Source organism: Barbus barbus, assembly GCF_936440315.1.
Source record: "Barbus barbus genome assembly, chromosome: 16".
Classification (NCBI taxonomy): Eukaryota; Metazoa; Chordata; class Actinopteri; order Cypriniformes; family Cyprinidae; genus Barbus; species Barbus barbus.
In genome coordinates this window covers 4466859-4490767 of record NC_136744.1, presented here as the reverse complement: position 1 = coordinate 4490767, position 23909 = coordinate 4466859, and the positions used below count along the sequence as shown (strand labels likewise).

At 36.7% G+C, this 23909-nt stretch overlaps 1 protein-coding gene across 2 annotated transcripts in view; it reads right to left on the bottom strand.

Annotated features, from left to right (window-relative positions):
* The window catches only part of LOC306882813 (CUB and sushi domain-containing protein 1-like), a gene marked incomplete at its 3' end in the record, with an annotated part of 412841 nt that overhangs the window by 203806 nt on the left and 185126 nt on the right, over positions 1-23909 (bottom strand). For both annotated transcript variants that reach the window (XM_079437723.1, XM_079437724.1), the window contains exons 5-8: positions 10215-10327; positions 7421-7498; positions 3490-3571; positions 2983-3107 (exon numbers count right to left, since the gene is read on the bottom strand). In XM_079437723.1, the coding sequence (XP_079293849.1) occupies positions 2983-3107; positions 3490-3571; positions 7421-7498; positions 10215-10327 (398 nt within the window). The remainder of the gene's footprint in view (positions 1-2982; positions 3108-3489; positions 3572-7420; positions 7499-10214; positions 10328-23909) is intronic.

Here is a 23909-nt window from a genome sequence, read left to right as displayed (position 1 = left end):
GCTCTTATACAGTAGATGCTGTTTCAATGCCATTTCAAAAAACACCATCTGAAGTGGCATTTGCAGTATCTGGCATTAATGAATAATGCACAAATTTGAATGTACACTGTGCTAAATGAGCAAAAAAAAAAAGAAAACATGCATGAGAGCCTAAAGATAAGCTTGACAATTTAGGACAAAAAGGCTGAATACGTTTTTATTTATTTATTTATATATATATATATATATATATATATATATATATATATATATATATATATATATATATATATATATATATATATATATATATATATATATATATATATATATATATATATATATATATAATCCAAGAAAACAACAAACCTACTTTAAAATAAATAGATGTGATGACCCACAGAAGTTGGACGAGTACATTCTTCTCTATATAGATTATTAAAGCCTCCCATGTTTTGCTAAATGTTCTGGTTGATCCTGGTTGGTCAGTCAATTTTGGATTTTTTTATTAAGTATTTTTTATTTCATAAAATGCCTTTAACTGAAAATTGAGTGTTTAATCTCATTATTATTATACATTACTGACACTCTATCCTCCAATTTGATACTGTTAAGTGCTTTGACACAATCTGTATTGTTAACAGCACTATATAAATAAAAGTGACGACTTGAATTATTTTATTTATTTAATTTTTTTTAATACACTTAAGCATGAATTAATCTCCAAAACAGAATGTCTTCAATGATTCAGAAGCATCTGCAGAGGTTTACGAGTCAGGGGTTTGGAACACTAACCTGAATGTTTGAGAGATATCAATACTGTGCTGCTTTTCTAATACTTTCATAAATATAGTTTTTTTTTAGTTTGCGGAGTGTATGTTTAACATCAACATAGTTGAAGTCATGCTCACCTTTGAACAGGAACCTTTAAAATAACGACTCCGGTTAAAGAAGAGCTTTAAAAACTTGAATAGTTGTGATGTGTCTGACATGTTCAATGACCACTTTCATGGTCTGTATACCTGCAAATTGATGTTATAAGTGCAACTTAATTATCAAAGGTAGCAGTAAATGCTGAAATCAGCAGTCAGATTAAGCTTCTCTTATTCACAGGTACTACATAATTACCTCAAAATACCTCCTGAGATTCTCTTTAAGACCACCACTAAAAGAGACAAAAAGCTAAACACAAGAAATTACTAAATCACAGGGCTAAAAGGTCTTCAACTTCCTGTTTTATACTCTCACTCTCCTAACATATCACGGGAAGAAGGCAAGGAAGGCATTTAAGGCTTGTCTTTAAAAAGGTTACTTGGCACTGCTGAAACAAAAAGTGTCTGGATCAATCAGTGATCGGCGAGAATTGTGCAAAGAAATTGTCAAACATGGTTACTCCTCCGTCTGCCACTCTGACACACTGCCTTATTTCATTTTGATTAATGTCATTTTGAGGCCCGTGTCCTCTATGCCTTTCAAAACAGCCCCACTCCAGGTCTCATCTTAAGGGTACATCTAGCTGTATATATATAGCATTATTTGCATTTTTTATGATGCCTGAATTGCATAAACCTTTTTGCATTTCTTGGATCTTATTGCGTGTTCAAGTTAAGTCAAAGTTACATAATTCTAAGATTCCAAGTATTAAAATCACATATTATCCATAGCTGCTGTTACCTGATGCACTAGGCTCTTGATGTAATTTATATACATGAATGAATGAATGAATGATGCATTTATATACATATTCATTAATGTAGTGCTTGATGTATTGTTCTGGCATCAACAACATAGCTGCACATGGATCCATTTTAATGTTATGAGCTTTGAAATAGAAGTCTGAGGATGTGAACAGTTCGGGGGTTTATTCATGAAACATGAGAAGAATGCATTTTTGAATAAATAGTTTATAACATATTTTTGCGTAAATTATTAATTATATATTATTATAGAGACAAATTTGATTTAGTATAATAAGTAAATATCAAACACTGGGTCTTGGAATAGAATGAACATGAACAGGTTGATTGCATCAGGGTTATGGTGGTATAATGAGAGGCAATATTTGCAAAAGCTAGCAAAACTTTAATTAAAGCTTGATAATTTTTTCTTTCTTTCTAGTAACTGACAGTGCCAATTAAAAGTAAACATTACTCCTCTTTTATCCGCCTGATTAAATTAATAGATGTGGATAAAAATGACAAACTAAGAACAAAGACACCTCTGTTCCAGTGTTCCACTAAGTCATTTTATAAGGTTAGTTTGTCTTCCAACATCAGACTCTGATAGCCCCTCCCCCTTCGATATGGAAGGAAGGATGCGACAGCTGAGGTCTTTCTTTTTTTCTTTCTTTCTTACGCGAATTGGAACATACATAGCATGTCGCTAAGTTAACAATAAAACTAATAAGCATAGAAATTCAAAATACACCAACACTGGGTCAAATCTATTAGTCTATTAATAAAGTCAATTAATACTGTAATGTCTGGTTGTTGACGTAGTTACAAAATAACTTACCTGTATAGTTAGTAGCATGTCTACAAAACAAAAAAAAACTATCAAAATTAAGTGTTACTTTTTTTCAACTAAGATTGTTGCAAAGCATTATCTTCTCTGCTGCCTAAGAATGTAAGAATTTATATTTCTTATTATGCTGTCTATCTTTTCAAACCACCTTTTTTGCCCATTTTGATTGAATTGCTATGATGCAAATAGAGATAAATTAGAGATGATAATAATCATGAAATAGAGAGCACACTAGATTTTGGAACAGAGCTGCAGTCGTCAAGAAAACTCTAGATGCATAATTCAAAACCAGACATGCTCTTTTATATATTCACTTGTGCTAGTGTTGTCTTTGTTAAAACCGTGTGGCACAACTATTCCTACGAATTATGTGGCCTTACTCCCTACTGCCATGTGGTACACATCTCACTTAACAGGATCTGACAACGTCCCTATAGAAAGTGTCTGAGCGGGAGAAAAGAGAGCCATATTTGCACTTACTCCGACAGATAGGCCTGTGGTCACTCCAGGCCGCCAGGGTCTCAGTCACTCTCTGGCAAGTGATGCTCTTTGATCCCTGCAGTACGTAGCTGTCGTCGCAGGAAAACTGGATGCTGGCTCCAACCCTGCCGAAGTTGAAATGTCTGTCAGCGATTGACCAGCTACATGAGTCATACCATCAACCCTAGACCCTCTATGTCTCTGACGCATCCTTCTTTAGACGAATGCATTTTCTATCAAACGTCTATAAACCGCTTGTCTCTTCTATTTTCAGAATCACCCACTTTGTATTCCATTAAATGCAGAACATGTAATGGCCCTTGGTTCTTTCTCTGAGGGCATTAGAAACCCACTTAGTAGCGGTGACCAAAGGTCCTGGTGGTAATGGCCTATCGGTATGGGAGTTCAGACGGACGTGTCAAACAGCAGGCCCAGGCCTGATTAAAGCTGTGTCATGCAGTTAAAAAGGACAAGCGCAGCAGATAAGAGAACAAAAAGAGGACCTACTGGAAGCTGGAGCCAATTCTTTTCCCATTCTCAGGAATCCCCGGATCTGGACAAATGTCTGCAGCCATCCCACCTTGGCTTACTGAATGAAAGCAGAGCATGCAAGAGAAAGAAGACAAAAAATTAATGAGACATATTATGTGTGATCGTTGACTGGTGCCTATTCAAGACAGCGTATCAGAAGGATTTCACCAGATGCACTGCCTCATTGTTGAGGCAGTGCATCTCAACATACTCAAGTTATCTTGGTCAAATTTCAGGCAAAAATCAAAAGAAACAAATAGGAAATAATATTATATCCACGGCAAATAAAACCTATGTTAAGGTCCATTACATTCTTGTGACAATTAAATACACTAAGCACAAGAATTTCATTCTCATTATTGTGTAATGCCTTGTAATTAAGCTGATGAACAATGAAAATAATGAAACAATGGAGAAGAAGAAAAAACGTGGATATAATGTGCCTATTTATCTTTAAATTGTCTCATTATGTCACAATAAAATCTAAGAAAGATAGACAGACAGACAGATAGACAGATAGACAGACAGATATATAGATAGATAGATAACTACACATATTCAAATTGGGACCACTGAACTTTTATACACTGAATGACACAACAAGGTCAATGTGCATGCACTCTATACATAAAATAATGTTTCTTTCTAAGAACAAACCCTGCCAAAGAAGCTATTAAGAAGAAAAGCAATGGAATGTTCTCTTTCAACAGCCCAGAGTGTACAGTGTTCATCAGAATGCCAGTAAAGATTGCATTCACAGGTGGAATATCTATTCCTGTAGAGCTGACAGGGGATTTAGTGATGGTAAGCTCAAGGCTATATCCCATAAAAAGCAAAGAAAGGTCAAAGCATGTCCCATGTTTCTCCCCTCCCCGCTCTCTTGTTCCTCCTAAGCCACAGTGAGTTTGTGTTCACGCAGCCTCACTTTCTGACATCCCTCTGAGTTCAATTACTGGCCAAAATCACATTAGGTGAGTTCATGGATGACTTCACTTCAGGTGCAGCATTGACCACCTTTACATGTACATCAATTTCCATATTACATTTGTTATAATTATATAGCATCTTCATTATTATTATATGGCAGTTGGTCTAGCACAGACTGTGCTAGATGTATGTCCTTCATGTAAGATATCAGATACTGAATCAGACAAAGTTAAGATTCCATCAGAACATCGAAACATGAGAAGCTGAGATTCCACAAAGAGAGGCTCCAAGAAACAGGATGTCATAAATCTGTCCAGATCCTAGCTCCAGCTAGTCTGAAGAAAGCCTAACCAGCAAGCCTCTTTCCCAAAACAGCTTGCAACATTGAGACAAAAGAACACTTATTGATAATTCCAATTCAAGAAGGAGACTGTCAAATTTGTTGCAAGTAATCAAGACTGATGGTCACATGTAAACCTGTGATAGAAAATCACGAGCTACAGACTCTCTTGGGCAGGTCTCCACACATAGAAGACAGACCAAACCAAAATTCCTTTGTCTAAAAGAACATGCCTTCGCTCTCCATAGAACTACATAAAAGACTTTAATTTTCTATTTTTAATGAAACTAATCATTTCTATGCACAACTGCATATTATGTATGTAACACACACATTTGAATATCCTTGTTTTAATCACTCATTGTGTATGTCTTGCTTTTAATAAGTATTGAATAGCTGAAGGATTAACATTCATGTTTGGTATGTATGAGTTTGAAAATTCATGCTTTAAATGTTTCTTTAAATGCAAAAATAAAGTTAACGCCTTGAATTGCACTTTATGACTGAACATTCTTTGGGCTACTGAAGTATAACATTAATAAGACTTTAAACTGTAACTTAATATTAAGTGCTTCAGTAGTTTCTTCAAAGGAATGGTGTTAGTAAAGGCATTTTATAATTATATTGTTATAATTAAAATGGTTGATCTTTGTCTCAGTCTCAGTTTTTGATAAAATGAGCGTTGTTTGAGACAGTAACAAGTAACCTAGATATGTAAGGACAGAACTGTATATTGTTTTTAAGTTTTGTCTGTACTTGTCTGCACATTGCGCTACGTCATTTTTAGATAAGTCTGTGGCCTAATAGGACATAAAAACAAAATCTGCATTTGATCAAATTCACGTCAGTCAGATGGTCTATTTGTGTTTGAGACGGTGGTTCTTGGCCAGAAAAAGCTGCACCGGACTTTGTGTCTATAGTGAACATTATGTCTATACAAGTCTAACTTCTAGTAGGTGACACAAGATTAATTAACATGTAGAACCCACACAAACCACTTTATGTAAAGTCATCGGTCCTGACCGACAAAAAAGCACTTGGATCATGAGGCAAGGTCAATGCATTTGCAAGTGGTGTGTTTCTGCGTGTGTGTGAAAAACCTAAGATTTCACTTGTGGAGGGAGGCTTTTTGATCACCTGTCATGTCCTTCTTTTTGATGTGGTCTTCAAATGTCATCTCCCCTGATTGTTGATATCAGTTTCTAAAGTTATTCTGTCTGATCAAAGCAGGTGTCTGTTTTTTTTCTGATCTTTTTCTTGGACATTTATTTTCCTCCTATAGTGCCCTGCAATCACCTCAATATGTGTCAAACGCTTTCTTATAACGCACATGTAAACGTTTAATACATAACTGCCAAGTGTCCTTCCAATCCAATCAGAGATCTAAGAGCTGCCCTTGAAGGTGCTGCAAGCCATTTCACTAACTTCTGCCAGATTAAGCTACCAAAGAGTAAAAATCACATTCATTTTCTTCTTAAAGAAATATAGTCATTTTTAGCAGTATTACCTTCCAAGACAGACCAATCATAAGCTCAAAGGTTAAGGAATGATAAACACAGCGGTATAGAATTTTTTTTTACTCAGAAATTAAAAAAATATATATATATTACAATGAAACAGCAATTAATTAAACATTACATTTTGAAGTCATATTTCAGTACTTTCAGTAAAACTTAACATTAGGGAACACTATTCACTATTAACTTGCATATTACTAGCACATTGAGTGTTTATTAGTACTTAACACATTACTGCACAACCTTATTCTAGATCTCTTAACCCTACCCAATACATAAACTTAACTACTACAACAACTGTCTTATTATTCATATGCAAAAAATCAGCAGTTTATTTATAGAAATTCGAATGTGTTCCCTGATCTGAAGTGTTACAGTATTTTCTTGTAAAACATACTCCATATATATATATATATATATATATATATATATATATATATATATATATATATATATATATATATATGTGTGTGTGTATGCTTAGGGTTGAAAAGGGACAGAGAATTTCCCAGTAAACTTCCGGAAATTTCCAGGATTTTTTGAAAACTTCTAGAAAATGTTGAAATTTTTTGGAAAGTTTCTGGATAAAATTTGTGTGTATATATATATATATATATATATATATATATATATATATATATATACTATATACTATATACAAAGCTGTATATGTGACTCTAACGATCAAAAGTATCCATTTTAAAATTTTGCATAAACATAATATTGAAATCATAATATCGTATTGAAACTTTCAACCTCTAATTCATACTTTTTGCAAAAAGGACTACACGTCTGAGTTTTACTGCCTCTAATGTTCATTTCAACTGGAAACTACAGCAATTTTTTTTTTTTTACTTTTGCAGAAATGTAGGCAGAGGCATGTATTTCAAATGAGCCTGGGCAGAATTCATACCATGCTCTCGCATGAGCTAAATCACAACTTACATACTAAAAGGCAGTGGGAACTTTACACATTGTACCTCAGTTATTTTATCTTGTCTAGACCTCATGGCCTGCAGTGAAATATGCATATTAGGTCTTTTCTGTTTAGATGAACCGACATGTTCTCTTGTTTTATGTTTGCCTTGATTTAAGTGGGGGACTGGGTTAGAAGTGTACTTACAGACTGCATTTTTGTGACTTGTGTCCTTGCTCGGGAGCATTTTCACCCCTCTGGATTTCAGCTCGATGGCCTTCTTCACTGTTGGGAGAGGGTAAAGGTGAAGTGTGTGGAAGTGGAAATCACAATCCATTTATACAGTTAGCAAAGCCTGTCGAGTGCCCAAGAGCGCCAACACCTCATTGAATACGAGCAATCCTCTATGAATCAGTCCTGATGGGCAGAGGTATTTTTTTGTATAATCAGCAAGAGGTATGACAGATCTCAAATGATGTGCACTCTTTGTTATCCAAAACATAACTATCATTGTGGCATGCAATTATTGGACACCCTACCAATTTTTGCATCATCTGGGGCCAATTTAGATTGCAAGGCATTTCTGAACCCAGTCCTGTAATTATGCCATGTAGGATGCCAATTATGACCCGGGTATCATGAAATAAATTCACCTTGCATAATTTCCTCTCTGTATGGCATCCGCCCCATCAGTGGGCTTTAATACAATAGCAAGGTCTTTAAATAAATATGATAGACACAATAAAGCAATGTGGCAAAATAACGATTATTTGTTGTGAGAAATTATCTCTTGAAATGTATTGAAAAGCCACCCTTACAATGCCCTCACACCACCAGAGAGGGGGGTAATGTTATGCACTATAGCATTTTGTATCAACCATTTGTAACTGAATTCCAAAATGTCATTTGTAGAAGATAAATATTAAAATTGTATACCAAACATTTCATAAATGCTTTTTCTAATTATGCTCCGTATGTGTGGAATGAGTTTCAAGGTATGTTACATATGGAATCTGTACCATCTCTTGCTATGTTTAAAAATATTTTAAAGTCTGTTTATATAGAACAGTGTACATGTTTTAATAACTGACTAGGATTTGCATTGTTTTTCTAGAAAATTATGTTTTACGTTTGTCCATTGTGTGGTGATGTCCATTTCTTTGTAAATGTGTCCTTTGCTGCCTATCTTGACCAGGACTCCCTGGTAGAAGAGATATTGTATCCCAATGGGACCTTCCTGGTTAAATAAATAAATCAAAATAAATAATTAAATCTATTACTTATCCCAAAACTGTATAAACACACATGAATATTTAAGGCCTAAATTTAAGATTTATAAATTTGGTTTGCAAATAAAATATCAGTCATACATAAATAAAAACAGGTAAGAAACAGGTAATATTTCTGTATTAGATTTGAGTATTAATAAATTGAATGTGTTTTATATTCAACATAACCAAGTTTACATAATTAACGTCAATAAATTCAACTTGGAAATGTTTAATATTTAAATGTTGCTTGCTCCACAGCTAGACATATTTTACCATGTTCACAATTTTAAACTGAATAAATATTTTCACAATTAATAGATTTATGCATATTCTGCGCATTCTGGATAAATGCATTTTTTTAATATATACTGTATTTTTATTTTATTCATTTTTTAATCAAATCAAATAGATGCAAATAGTTCATATGAAAATATGTCATTATTTCTTTATACTGTATGGCAATAACTTCTTGGTTACACTTTATTTTGATAGTCCACTTTAGACATTCTACTAGCTATAAGTAACTTTGTAACTACATGTCAACTACATGTCTACTAACTCTCAGTATAGACTGTTAGGGTAGGTTTAAGGTTAGTAGAATAAGTTAACACATACTTGCAAAGTTTCTCATAGTATGATGTATGTTGTGGACCCATCAAAATAAAGTGTTAGAAGATATTAAGCAGACAGTCGACTAATACTCTGACTGGTAGTTGACATGTAGTTGCAAAGTTAATTATTTACTGTTGGTAGAATGTGGACTATCAAAATAAAGTGTTACCAACTTCTCCGGGTGCGCTAAAGTGCAATGCTGCTCATCCATATGATAAGCAGAGGATTTACTTTCATCTGATGATTCAATCCAAATTGACATAAATTTTATACGCAATTCAAATACATAATCTAATGTATTTTGTGTATTAGTCAACATTATATATTAAATTTAACATGTAAATTCACACGATACGCATTTTGTCATTTAATATAAATTAAACTGATCACAAATTAAATTATAACCCTGATGTTATTTTTTTTAATCCTAATATTTGTAAAGAGAGAGAGAGAGAGAGAGAGAGAGAGAGGCTTTTACTGTCACCTCAGGAATAAGTGCTCATGTGATTCCATCACTGTAGCTATTTCTAAGTGGTTAATCCTGACAGTATTACAACCGTCCCCATTCTAACCTATTCATGACTGTGGCCATTTTCAATCCATTGTAAGCATGCACGTAATTTGTAGTCTACATAAATTGCGATATTTCAACAGTGCATATATTTTTGTCATATAAAAAAGAAAGTGCATTTATAGCCAACACTCTAAAATTTAACAAATTCAACAAATCCCCTGAGCTTCCCCTGAGATTCACGGCATCCCTCGCCTATTATGCAAATAGAAAACACGATCATAAACGCATATCATGAAAATGATTTAGAAGTGCCTCATCTTGCGTTATTCACGTTAGAAACATGAATTCCCTCACTACTGTCGTGACTGATTTCCCAATATAAACAGGGGGTAGGGGGGGGGGGGGGGGGCGTTCAGTGGGATGCTGTAATCAACATTCCAGCAATGTGTCTGCTCATTGAGTCACTTAGACAAGCCAAGATGTCATTTTTAGCTACAGCAGAACACGCCAAGGGATGTGCTGTCTTTCACTGCCAACTGTCCCACATCTGCCAATGATGAGCGCTCCTCTCCTCAAATGTCCTACACACACACTGACCCCTTACCTTGATACTGGGCACTAAATCCTTTCCTCCGATGGTTGCTGTCAGATGTGAAGTGAAGCCGCAGCCAATTCTTGCTACTGATGACAGGGGATGGCAAATTCATTCCAGTCAGCCTGAAAAGAAACAAGATTTTCATTTCACTGAGCAAAAAGGTGATTAAAATCCACCGTATTTCAACTGAGTTTCATTACAAAATGACATGAAATAAATAAGAACACAGTTTTGCACACATATGGGTTGCCAAAAAAAGAAGAAAACTTTCATTTGATTCAATGAACATTGAAGTAGTTTCACATGAATAATTCAATTCAATTTAATTATTTAACCACTCACTAAACATATCCTTTATATTGTGTTGGAGTACTAATTAACAACATTTTTTGGGACACCCAACAATGGCCATTTAAAGATTCATTTAGACTGAGAATAGTACGGAGCCCCTAAGAGCTCATGGTGGTGGAAAGATTTCGGGGTGGGTGAAAAAAATTCGTAGTGGGAGGAGAAAATATTTTTAAAATCTTTTGCGTTCCCTCGCAAAACTTTGCGTTCTCTCGCAAAGATGTTCGCTTTGCGAGGGAACGCAAACATCTTTGCGAGGGAACGCAAAGTTTTGCGAGAGAACGCAAAAGATTTGAAAAATATTTTTTCCTCCCACCCCAAATTTTTTTCACCCACCCCGAAATCTTTCCACCACAATGAGCTCTTAGGGGCTCCGTAGAATAGCACATCCAAGACATTGTTAAAATTAAATTAATTGCATTTCTATCCACATTGCTCATTTTAAGAATGTTTCTGCTGGATTTCAGTTTTTTGATGGTGATTATAGGGCAATTTTAGCAGAAGTCATTCAAGCTATCCAGTAATTGGTGATAAAAATCAAATAGCCATGGGTCGAATCACACTCCATTTTATCAAAATTAAATCATTTTAATTCTGTAAATGTCTGAAAAACAAAATAGCCTGTAGTCTGGTCTTACTATAAATACCAAAATTGTAAAATGAAATTATTATAGATTATTGTTGATCGTGCTGTTACATTCTAATCCAGTACTTCTGATTGGAGGAATTTAAATGTCAAAGCTTGATTTGCAATTTCTATCATTTATAGTTTTATTTTTGTTATTACTTAATATGTCTTGCTGCCCTATCTCTCTGATTCTTTTTAGCATGCCAAATGATTTTATCCATATTCCTCATTCTATTATTCCAGATAATTATGTCAGAGATGAACAGAATATTTAATTAAAAGTTCTATGCAGACTCGAGTAAATAAATGTCTATGCATCCCCTAATTATGCTTCTTGTCAGCTGAACTGCATTTCCATTTCAATATTTCAATTCCCTGCAGTGTGCTGCTAACTTCTTTTGTGAGACGTGGACATCGAAGGGCTTTTCTGCTTCTTTCTAAAAAGCATATTGACATATGGATGATGAACATCTCACTTTAGCACACCTGGAGAAGTCACTGGTAAAATAAAATCTAAATCTATAAAAACTGACTCCATTGTGAGAGCAAAGAATCGTGCTTTGTTTTCCTCAACACAAACTTTGAAGTCAGTAGGATTCCTCCTATACCTACTGTTTTTTTTTTCTTCCCTTTTCTTCCCATACCCCCCCCCCCCCCCCCCCCCCCCTCTCCATATTCCAGGGTGTCCATTAAAACTTCTCCTTCACCTTGTGAAACTCAAGGTGCGTAAACTTTATGTTCCCTATTGTGTGCGTGTTCATTTGAAGGAATTATCCTGCAAGGGTTAGTTTGAAGCCATGATGGTAATGGTTTGTAACACCAGTGTGATTCGCTACTAGGGCACAGCTACAGTCCTGGAGCAATATTTCTTCATCTTTTATCTTTGTTTTTCAGATTATTTTGTCCTGGTGCTTGCCAAACATTCAAGCGGAATGACTGCAGAGGATATTTATCTGAAATATTAAATCCGACATTCGAAAGGAAGTAGAAATGGTCAGAAATCAAAGACGAAACTAAATCCAATCAAAAGCTACACAGTCTTGACAATAATCATTCATATCCTTAACAAGCATTAATGATGGCAGCTACAGCACAGTCATTAGCGTATAATTTAATATTCCATCCCAAATCAGAGCTTCATCTCCTTGATGAGGAGACTATTTTGTTTTTGGCACTGAGATCTGAGAGGAGTCTGATATATTCTCTGTGTAGTATGATTGTGAGTGAATCTCATGAAACCTGTCGAGAAAATGTCTGGGTCACATTTCTTAAAGAAAGCAAAGCTTATTTTCAGCTTAATTTGTATGCAAAGTATAATTTTGATTTCCTTCTTTTGATTCAGGGGTGCTTTTTTGAGATTCACCTTTATTTATTTAAATACCAAAGCTCGATTAATTTTGCGGGGGAAATAAAATCAACAAAAATAGCTAATTACAAACAAGAGGCAGGCCTGTGTTCCAAACACTAAGCTGACAGGGTGTTTGGTGACGCTGAATGCAGTAAGTGAGGTAAAGCCTGTCTGGCACAAAACTGCAGTGACTTGCAATTGACGCACGCTGCTGTGTGAAGCCCTCATTTCTTTTCAAGAAAGTGGAGTTCAACAGTGAATGAAAACCAGGTTGAGCTGAGGAGGCAAAGGAGTAAGAAAGCAAAATGAGTGTGCTTTACAAGGCAACAGGGGAAAAAAAAGACAAAATAAGACTGCTTCAAGAGGCCTGTGCAGATAACACAAAAGCTGAAACACTGGGAGGACAACAGAAGGTGTTATACATAATATAAACAATAAAAAAATTGATGAATGTTCAAACTAGAATCAACTGACATATATCATTATCTGACATAATTAGCATCGAGTTAAAATTGACAGCCCTTATTATGGATTTTTTTAAATGACCTTTCATGCAGTGTGTAACACAGCTCTAAGTGAATAAATACATCCTGCAAAGTTTTAAATCTGAAAGTGCACCGTGTATAAAGCATATATTTCGCAAAAGAAAGTGTCAACTCTGAATCATTGAAACGACTCGTTTTTAAAATGAATCCCAAGCCATTTCATGTTGACGTCAACATGAAACATTAGCATAATGCCCGCCCACTTGTGGGTTATTTGGCGTTGGCCTGAATGAAAATGCAAATTCATTCATTGCCACTAAGTGTGGCGTTTGGAGCTTCCCTGGTTACGCTGCACACAAAGCAGCACTGCGCTCACAAACGCTGCTTTATAAGGCATTACAGGCATGATGAAATTAAAATGAGACCAATCAGACCAGTCACCGCAGATTAGCATCATGTAAAGGAGGGGTTTGGAAAATAAATGTAAATGCATATTATAAGACAATGAAAGTGTATTTTGACCTTGCATGCATGTCAACCTGTTGTTGGGTTGAAACCTTTCATTACCCATAATAAGGGCACTTTAAATATTTTTATGGAAGTGCTCATTTCAACTGTTGGGTTGAACACCATTTTACAATGTAGTTGACAATCTGATAAATTGTGATGCTGGGTTTAGAAAAGTCATAAATAAGATTGTGTCGAGCTGCTGAAGAGATCTAAGGTCTTCAAAGAGAGTAGCCTTTATTTTATTCACAAGTTTTAGCCAAATTTATTCGAGCTCTGGCAACAGAGTCAGAGAGGTCAATAGAGCAGGCCCACTTTGATGACTGCTGGCAATAACTGTTGAAAATGAAGTCCACAGACAACATTAGGAGCTGCACTGGCAAAGGGGAGTGATTAAAAAAATAATACAAATCCTTAGAATTGCAGATTCAGACTACATGTTTGTTTGTTCTTTCAAAAACCTCACCACGATTCCCTCAAATCAGTGAGGTTTACGTTTGGCATGAAAAAATGTTTATTGCATTTGAACAGTATCAATGGATTAGTTTTTGGTCAATGTGGTAATGTTGGTGCTGATGGTCAGCTGGTTAATTTTGTTGTTGTTGTTGTCAACATATGTATAAAATATGTATAAAGAAAGCATAAAGTCACCAAGAATTAAAACTATATTAAAGTTTAAAAAATCATTCGAACTGAAAAAAAAAAACATTTCTAATGAGAAAATAACATTTTCTAAAGAAAAGAGAGTCCTCAACTCCACACCACTATTATATTGATAATGACAGGAAAAGTCAGACTGACTTACAGTGATCTACAGCACTCTTTAAGCATGATAAAATCACTATAATGCACAGTCTCACTTCAATTTACTTTTATGCACAGTTTGACATTGACAAGAGACACCCTGAGTTTTTTCCTTCTAACTGACTACACTTGACATGACAGGTCAGCCAGTGTCTGTCCGTAAGGCCCTTGCTCTGGAAATTGCTTTGCAGAAGTCAAAGTAATCAGTAGGTTTAGTCAGAAGATGATGCACTCTAAACATTAGCTTTCAAATCCAGTCACCTGCCAGCTGTCCATCTCTTAACCAAATCCCATACCCTCATGTCTATTTAAACATATGTTGAAGGCTGTAGCTATGTTGCTAGAATAGTTTTGTATTCCTTTTACAAAAGAAATAAATATGTATTGCATCATGACATGCATACACAAAAAAAAATCAGGATCAGAGAATCGATAACCTAAAAATTATACACAAATTATGATCCTTTGATGTATCAAAAGCAAAAACAAAAAACAAACAAAAAAAAAACATTATAGTCAGTGTTGGGGGTAACTCATTACAAGTAACGCGAGTTACGTAATCAGATTACTTTTTTCAAGTAATTAGTAAAGTAATGCATTACTTTTTAATTTACAAGAAAATATCGGAGTTACTTTTTCAGAAAAGTAACGCCAGTTACTTTGCTTTCCCATTTACTGACTGACAAGTCTCCTGTCCCCATGTTGGGAGAAATCGGAAGTACAGAGGTGTTATATGCGCTGTGTGAACATGATGTGACTGTCGTTCTAGACTAAATGTCAACATATATTAATTCATCTCACTCACAAAAAAACAGATTTAGTATTCCTCAAAATGAATTAAAACTGTGGAATACAAACTCAGTATATGACGCAAACCTGCAATAATTAAATGTTAAATAACACAAATGTATCTAATCCTTTAAGACTTTAGATAAACTAACAATTGTGCTTAATTATTTTTTTTTTTTATTGCTGAAGAGTGTTGAACCTTCCTGTGTTCTACTGTACAGACATGAATTTACTTTTCCTTCAACCTGAGGTTTATTCATTACACTGGTGTGAAAGGGCTTTTATGTTTGCTTTAAATATAACTTCTTATATTAAAAACAAACAATCAAGCCCTGCTCATATTTAAAAAGTAACGTGAAAGTACCGCAAAATTAACATAAGGCATTACTTTCCATAAAAAGTAACTAAGTAACATAATTAGTTACTTTTTTAGGGAGTAACGCAATATCGTAATTCATTACATTTAAAAGTAACTTTCCCCCAACACTGATTATAATTAGTGATACTTCCTACACTGGATGCAATTGACATTAAACACATTTCATATTCTTCTACTTCTGACCATGATTAGCCAATGTAGCCGTTTTCTGGTTAGCTTGAGAAGACAGCATATTGAGTGTGGATTTGTTCACACATTTAGATGCTAGAAACATTTCAAAATCCACAAATGCTTGCAGTGATCTAAAAATGCTCCAGAATGCACCCTAACATACATTTATGGATACGCTTATGGAATTTGTTTGTGAATGTCTTTACATTGATTTGTGGATCATAATCTATTTATCTTCAATTTTATCTTAAATAAGTCACTTGAATTGCCCAAAAGCAGTCAAAAGACAAAACTTCTATAATCCAAAACTTCAGTGATTTAAAAACATGCAATTGTGTTGCTAATAAAAGGGCAGTCATGAAGTTTGATTGGTGATTAAGTGTCATACAAACTAATGTGATTAATAATTTATTTTTGTGTGTGTTCTTCATATCGGTTGAAGTGTAAAGTTACTAACAAATTCATAGCAAAATGCATTGCTTAGTGGTGTTAGTTGCTTACTTGGCCACTCAAAAGTGTCTGTCATTCAGATCCCTGAATCACGTCCCTCCTTCAAAGTGAGTTCTATAGGACCTTAGGGATTTTAAGTCTAGGGTTAAAATCCAATCTTAAAAAAGTAGCATTAAAACTCTCCCCAACAAGCCATCATTCAAGTCAACAATCTGGTATCAGCCAATCCTCACTTCCAAAGCCTTCCAAAAATAGAAGGCTATGAAATGATATGGAAACTTCATATCAAGATTATAGTAAAAGTTATTAACATTATCCCACTATTGTTAAAATGTGCTAGAAAAAGTACTGATACACGCATCAAAATCATTTTACCAAACAGACGGATAAAACCAACAGACGGATCAAATTAGCAGCACTATGGGCTGTTTGCATAAACATTAAACGTGTTATAAAATGACAAACCTCACTTAAAGAAAAGTGAGGTTTGTCATATTAAGAAAAGGGACGAGCCAAAATGATCAAGGATTATTAGTATTCTATCTGCTCAGTGAATAATTCCAGATACTGTATTATCCAAATAGTTTTGAATTTTAGAATACCCATTAGCTTAGTTTCCATCAAGCAGTTATGTTTTATGTATGTATGTATGTATGCATGTATTTATTTATTTTTCAAATAAAATTTTATTCTATTTTCACAATGGTCTGAACAAAAATGACAGACAGGACATGTACAATGTACATCCACTCTCCAACAGTAGGTGGTACTTATGGAACAGCAGAAATAGAGCTGTTTTCCCAGTATACAGCGATACACTTATCCTCAAGTTCAAGCACAGTAATGGAGCCAGCTGCACATTGTCTCATTCCTTATACCTCTGAGAACAGAGGTTACATGCATAACCAGAGACATTCCTTTTCGATTGCAGTACACTCTACATTGTGTCAGCAGCTGATGCTGTGGGTAACAGTGACTACAACACCACATTACTAGTGGTGGATCTGAACCAGCCTCTGTGGGCAGCATATGCCACAAGTAGATATACTGTATATTATGGTAGTATACCACAGCATGAACCGGGGAGGTTGCACAAGCACTTTACAACAGGCGTTGGGAAGATGAGATACAATGGTCAGTGTGGACTAATTCTCTTGCTCAGAAAAATGTCTTCATTCCTGTGGTAAGTCCATGGCACATTTTAAATGGCCAGTCCTGTGTACTACTCATAACATTAGGAGGTATTGATTGTTCCAAAGGAGGAAGCGCTATGCTGGAGCCATCATCGCCCGTGATCTGACCCTCCTTGATGATTTATATACTCCACTACCTCCGTCTAGTCTGCTTGAATGACAACGTGGCAGTTCTGCACATCCCTGTGAAAAACTCTCAGAGCCAAACAAACCGTGAGCAGTTGTAAGTGATTGATTAGCCATGCTTGTCTGGCACCCGTCCTAGAGCCAAGAACTTGAAAGCCGTCGAATTAAGCATGCAAGCCCAAGCTAGATGCATCTGTGGTGACCACAGATGATCTCCTGGAAACCTGCTCCATCACAGCCTCTCTGATAAAAGGTTGGCACTGTCTAGAGCAGGAATGCAGCGCATGTCTGAACAGCTGGAGAGCTGACTGCATGTGCCCGACTGTGAAATATGTATGTTTTGCCTGACTCGTGCCTTTTGCACCAACCTCTATTACGCCTTGCACAACAGTGTTTCCTCTAGGATTTTTTCCAGCTGTGGCGGCAGGCTGTATTTCCGGGGGGCCCTTTTCTTCTGTCATATATATAACAGCATGTGTTTTATAGGCAGCTGTCCCTTTAAGATCGAATGCATGGATCCAATATAATGATACACATGCTATTTCTTTCTAACTTGTTTTCGTTCACTGAAGATGAGTGACTGCGTTATCGAGAATATTTGTTGAGACGTCCATTTTCACAATTCTGTATGTATGCGTCTGTTCAAACACAAGGACATGCGAATGAAGAATGAACTCGGTGTTCACGCGCGCTTATAAATCTGTGCGCGGGCACCGTGTCCGGCAGCTGTGGCCACAGAAATCAGCGCACGGACAGTGAAATAAGTTCTATTCACCTCGTCTTGCGCTGGAATGGCTTAAAATCACTCGAATGTGTAAATTGGCAAGATAAAACACATACAAATGATAAACGTTCACTCTATGATGGTCCATTTTTGCAATTAGTCTGTTAATCACATGCGAACCGAACCTTGAGGTCTGGACCGTACGGACCACAGATCAACTGCGATCAGTTTCACAACTACTGTGTAATGTTGGAGGTTGAATCGAATCGTTATACATAACGTACACCACTACTATGATTACACTTAAGTTTGCGCTATATTATACTCACCTTTTAATAATTAGTGTGTGACTAACGTCTCCTCCACTATAAATTACCAGACTGTAAATGAATCGAATGACGTCACTGAAAAGCTGCAGCCGTGGCGGGGATGATTTTTGGTGTGGCGGGCCGCCACGGCAGAATGAATGTAGCGGAAACACTGAATATTGTGCGTTTCTGTATATAACAGACAGGTCCTGCAGGTGAACTGTGGAGGATCAACCACCACTGAAGTGAGTTGGCCACCTTGGAAACTTCCCGGAGAGGGAAGGCATTGCATTGAAAAAGCTCTAGACATGCGAAATCACTAGATTTGGAGAGTGGGGGGTATGCAGGACCTCTGCCAGCAGAAGCTCCACACTGTAATCGTCATGCTCTGGTCCTTGGCTCCACTCATTCAGGTGGAGCAGGGAAGTGTGGGAAGCAGGGCTGTCCATCAGAATGAGGGCAGCATCTTAAAACTGAGGGCAATTAGGCTCAACCAGAGCCACTTTACACAGACAGGTAACTGAAGGAATCTCAGACATGTAACAGAACAACGGAATCACAGTCCTGAAGGAGAAACATTCTAAGGTAAGGGCACTCGGCAGCAGCCTATATAGAGCCAATGCACCTGCATTAGCTTGACTCTAAAACCGGATTTTAAAATCAGTTACCACAAGCAAAACAATCATCCAAAAGTCAATAAAACTGTCTTTTCTCCTTCAGTGAAGTCTAAATATTACAAAACATATTTTACAAATGTCATAATGACAAGATAAAGGATAAAATGCAGGCTATGTATGGAGCAACAAATAAAAGAATCAGAACATTGCAATGACTCTACAACATAAACACACATAGTATTGCCCATAGGGCTGGGTGATACATGTTTAATACTGTTACCATCTATTTGCATTAGTTTATATCCATCTGGTCACATTAATGCATTTGTTAGTCAGTGAAGTTGCATATTTAAACCTAGTGACGTGAGAAAACAAACTGATATGTTCATTTAGCCAAAAGAAATCCTACAATGCCACAGAGCGCCATTCATATAGTTTTACATTACCTTACATCATATCTGTCCCAAATTATTGTTAAAGGGGTTGCATGATGTGATTTCATGTTTTCCTTTGTCTTTGGATTGTTACATGCTGTTTATGCATAGATAAGATCTGTAAAGTTGCAAGGATTAAAGTCTCAAACCCAAAGAGATATTCTTTATAAAAGTTAAGACACTGCCACGCCTTCCTAAAACATCTCAATAAAACCAACCAAACCAACCTGGTCTCATAAAAATATGTACCTCTGTGCACTTTCTGTGCGACACTGTTTTACGTACCTTACTGCACGTTTCGCCACAGTTTCAAAGAGAAATGTCCACTGAGTGGCGCTAAAAAACAGGTTAAGTACGTGAACCCTGGCACGTTTTTATTATGTTGATATAGGTACGTATTGCTGTGTTTTTATTATGTTGAAATAGGTACGTATTGCTGTGTCTTTATTATGTTGCTACTGCGGCGGTTCAGAATTCAAATATCTATGAAAACCCATAGATACGAGGCTGGATATGTGCGATGCTAACATTCAAAAGCATCAGTTTTCAAATCTCCCAGCATATTAATATTGTTTTGAAGTCATAACATTATATTCTTAAAGTAATTGTGCGAAAAATACACTTTATTAATCAAAACTGTAAATTTGTGTGAAAAGGAGTAAAAGGTGTCTGAGTTTTACTGCCTCTAGTGTTTGTTTCTTTAGGAAACTGAAACTTCAGTAATATGTAGTTATTGGTACGTATTTCGTGTCTCGCTAAAAAGTGCACCCAGGTACGTAAATGCCATGAGACTAGGTTGATTAAAACACGCCCCACACATGTCTACGTCACAGTGTGGGAGGATTTGCATAACACCGGCCAAACGTATACGCAATAAAAGAAGCTGTAACTTTTATTTTCGCTGTAGTATTGTTGTTGCAGCCGCCACGTCGTGGAGATGCTGTGCGTTTCATTGTGAAAGTACTTTGTTTGGCCTTCCAAATGAGTACACAACTAGAAATTAGTGGTTAAGTTATATTTACAACACTGTTCCAGAACAGTACAACACAAATATTAGAGTGAGTGCAGCGCGCATTTTATGACTATTTCCTGAACCTGGGAGAGAGTAGCCTACAATGTGACCACTATGAATGGCTGTGAACACTATAAAGTGGGGCAATTCCAACGTCGCAAGGACAGTCTGGTGCTTCTGATTCACAGCCTGTAAGTACGTTTCAATATTTAAAGAATTTGCTACTGACTATTCAAACGCGAGTTTTGAGTAGTGTAGAGTACTGCTTGTTTGGCATTTCTACGATCACAAATACAGACATGGTGTTATGTTTATGCGGCGCAACGCGTAAAAAGACAGTATAAGTCATTATTATCAGTAATTATGTCCTTACTGTATGCAACAAATGCCTCGTTTATAGTGGGTTTTATTGTTTTAGTCTCGTCACACCGGGACATGGCGTCACAACATGGTAAGGTTGCGTAACATTTCCGTCACACACTTGAGGTATTCGGTGAATCACAACGCACTGGATAGCTGGCCAATCAGAGCACACCTCACTTCTCAGAGCGATGAGCTTTGTAAAAATCGGCGCATTTCAGAAAGACGGAGCATAGAGGAGCAACAATAATGTACAGTATGTGGAAAATAATGTACGGTGGCCGAGAGAGCTCAACGCGCTGCAAATAGAAAAAAAACACCTGCAAATTAAGAAAACAACTTCCTCAATTTTACAATGCATGCGCTGCAAATGCTCACAACACAACCAAATAAAGAAATGCACTGCAAATAGAAAAAAAACGCCTGCAAATTAAGAAAACAACTTTGATAAGTTGACAACACACGCGCTGCAAATGCTCACAACATAACCAAATAAACACATTGCAAATACTCACAACACAATCAAAAAAAGAAACGCGCTGCAAATAAAATTCTTTATTTGGTTGTGTTGTGAGCATTTGCAGTGCGTTGAGCTCTCTCGGCCACCGTAATAATGTGTTTTTTAAACCTCGAACCACTTAAACACATTGCATTACATTGCATAATGTTCTTTTTAGCAACCCCTTTAATGTACTCAAAGACTTCACCCTGGGCTGGAAGATTGTGTATTATGCATTTTTCAGGGAAACGTTTCTCTTTCTGTGGCTCTAATAAAGTCTGTATGCTTCAAATAGAGAGAGCTTCAGATTGCGCTTTCTCTTTCTGTTTGCTCTGCTGTTTTAAAAACGGATCAAACTCATCTATGCCGCTTTTTGATCATCCTTAAAGTAAACTTTTGGCAATTTGGTGATCAAATAAACAGTTTTAGTCCACCGCTTATATAAAAGCTATAGAATGGAAGTATTGTTCCTTGAGTGTGTTCATTTGAACATTTACTGATATATTTAAAAATTTAATGATCAATATATAATTAATATTAATATTTTTATTCATTTACAAAGTATCGTTCAGTAGGCTACTTTTTTTTTTATTCTAAAGCACTATTTATTTTCCGCTCAGTATCAGTTGATTAATCGGTATCGGCCAGTGTGGTCCAACCTAGCTATCAGTATCGGTAAAATCCAATATCGGTCAAACTCTAGATTTTTCAAACTTTCACATTGGAGCAAAAATCTGCCTTAAATCTTAAAAAAATAAAAAAAGATATTTATCATGATAATTATCGATATAGACTTATATGAAAAAAAAAATATTGCGATAATTATTTTGGCCATATCACCCAGCCCTATTTGCCCATCACATTCAACAACAACCAGATCAAACACTGATCAGGGAAAAAGTACTCACTGCCCTTTTGGAGTCTATTGGATTGATTTGGCATCTCAAAAAATATGCAGCGAGATTTCTGTGGTCAGAATATACTGCTCATCCCATTAAAAAAACTGGCCAGGGTTTCTTTTTAATGCCACTGAAATGGGATCAATACTGAAAATGCTTCTGAATGTCATGGAAGAGACTTGGCTTGGAGGCTGCTCACCAGCCAATGTTTCAGTAATCCATATGAAACTATAGCGGACCTCTTTGTTAAATGCCATAGCTGTGCCTGTGAGGCTAGAATAACTCAGTATATTGTCTTCACACCTGTGTCACATGATTGTAAAGCTCTCAGATATCCTCTTGGATAGGAAATGCATTACTTAAACTCCCAGAAGTGTTAGAGAAATAAACAAAGGTAAATCAATAGCTCGATAACACAGCAGTGTCTGCTGTCTGTAAATTTAAGTTTATCCTATACTTTTCCAATCTCTGATATCTTTACATTTGTTTGTTTTTTATAAGCTCACTTCACTGCAGCTCAAGGGACATGTATTTTAGTGTGTGTTTGAGTGTGTAAATTGCATGAGATGGTCGAACATGCATGATATTTCTTCTTAAATCCAGTAGCTGAAATGTTTTTGGCAGCCTGGAGGGTTCTTGATAGATTTGGCCCAAGTTTAAGTTATGTTCATCTACTTAGCACACTCCAAAGAATGTTAATTTTCCTTGGGTGATAGTAACCCAGGCCTGTTGCAATTATTACATAACCTGATTGTACATATTTGGTCTGATTTAAATTATTTGAGAAAACGTCTCGGTTACGTATGCAACCCTCGTTCCCTGAAGGAGGGAACGGAGACATCACGTCGGATGACCGACGAAATTGGGATCTCGCCAGAGAGACCAATCCACTTCGAGTGTAACTAAACGAGCCAATGGACATTGGCATGCGATCATTGCATCCAGCTGCCGCTGATCACAGCGTGAGCATAAGAGGCAGCAGGTGCACCGCATTAATTCATGCTTTCGTTGAGGAGCAGAGCCGGTGACCCAGCAGCTCAGCGGTGGTACAGCAACTCTGGCGACGGGACGTGACGTCTCCGTTCCCTCCTTCAGGGAACGAGGGTTACATACGTAACCGAGACGTTCCCTTTCAGTCGGTCACTCCGAGTCACGTCGGATGACCGACGAAATTGGGATCCCTACCAAAGCGCCACAGAAGCTGCCCCTTCCAGTGCCCTGTGTAGGCCTCCTGATCCTTCCTATACGGCAGACGATAGGACCGGGCTCTACACAGAGAAGGTAAACTACTGTTGTTCCTTGAGCAACCCATCAGTAGGACTTGGATAACACTGGGAAGCGTGCCCTTCCGTTTGGAAGAGGCACACTGCGGAGTCACCTCCTCCCAGAGGGGGTTAAGTGACATTTAGACATGTGAAGTAACCCCGTAGGGCCCTATAGCACATGGAAGTCTCTGAGATGGCTTAGGCTGCATCATTAGAGATGGCAGAACGTGGTCTGCCAGGGGAAACACGGCTCTAATAAGCATACCGTGGGATACACATATGGGATCCCGACAGGGTCTCTCATATGGGCACTAGCCTCACACCAGATTTCAAGAATTCATTGGCTGAAAGGCCTGGC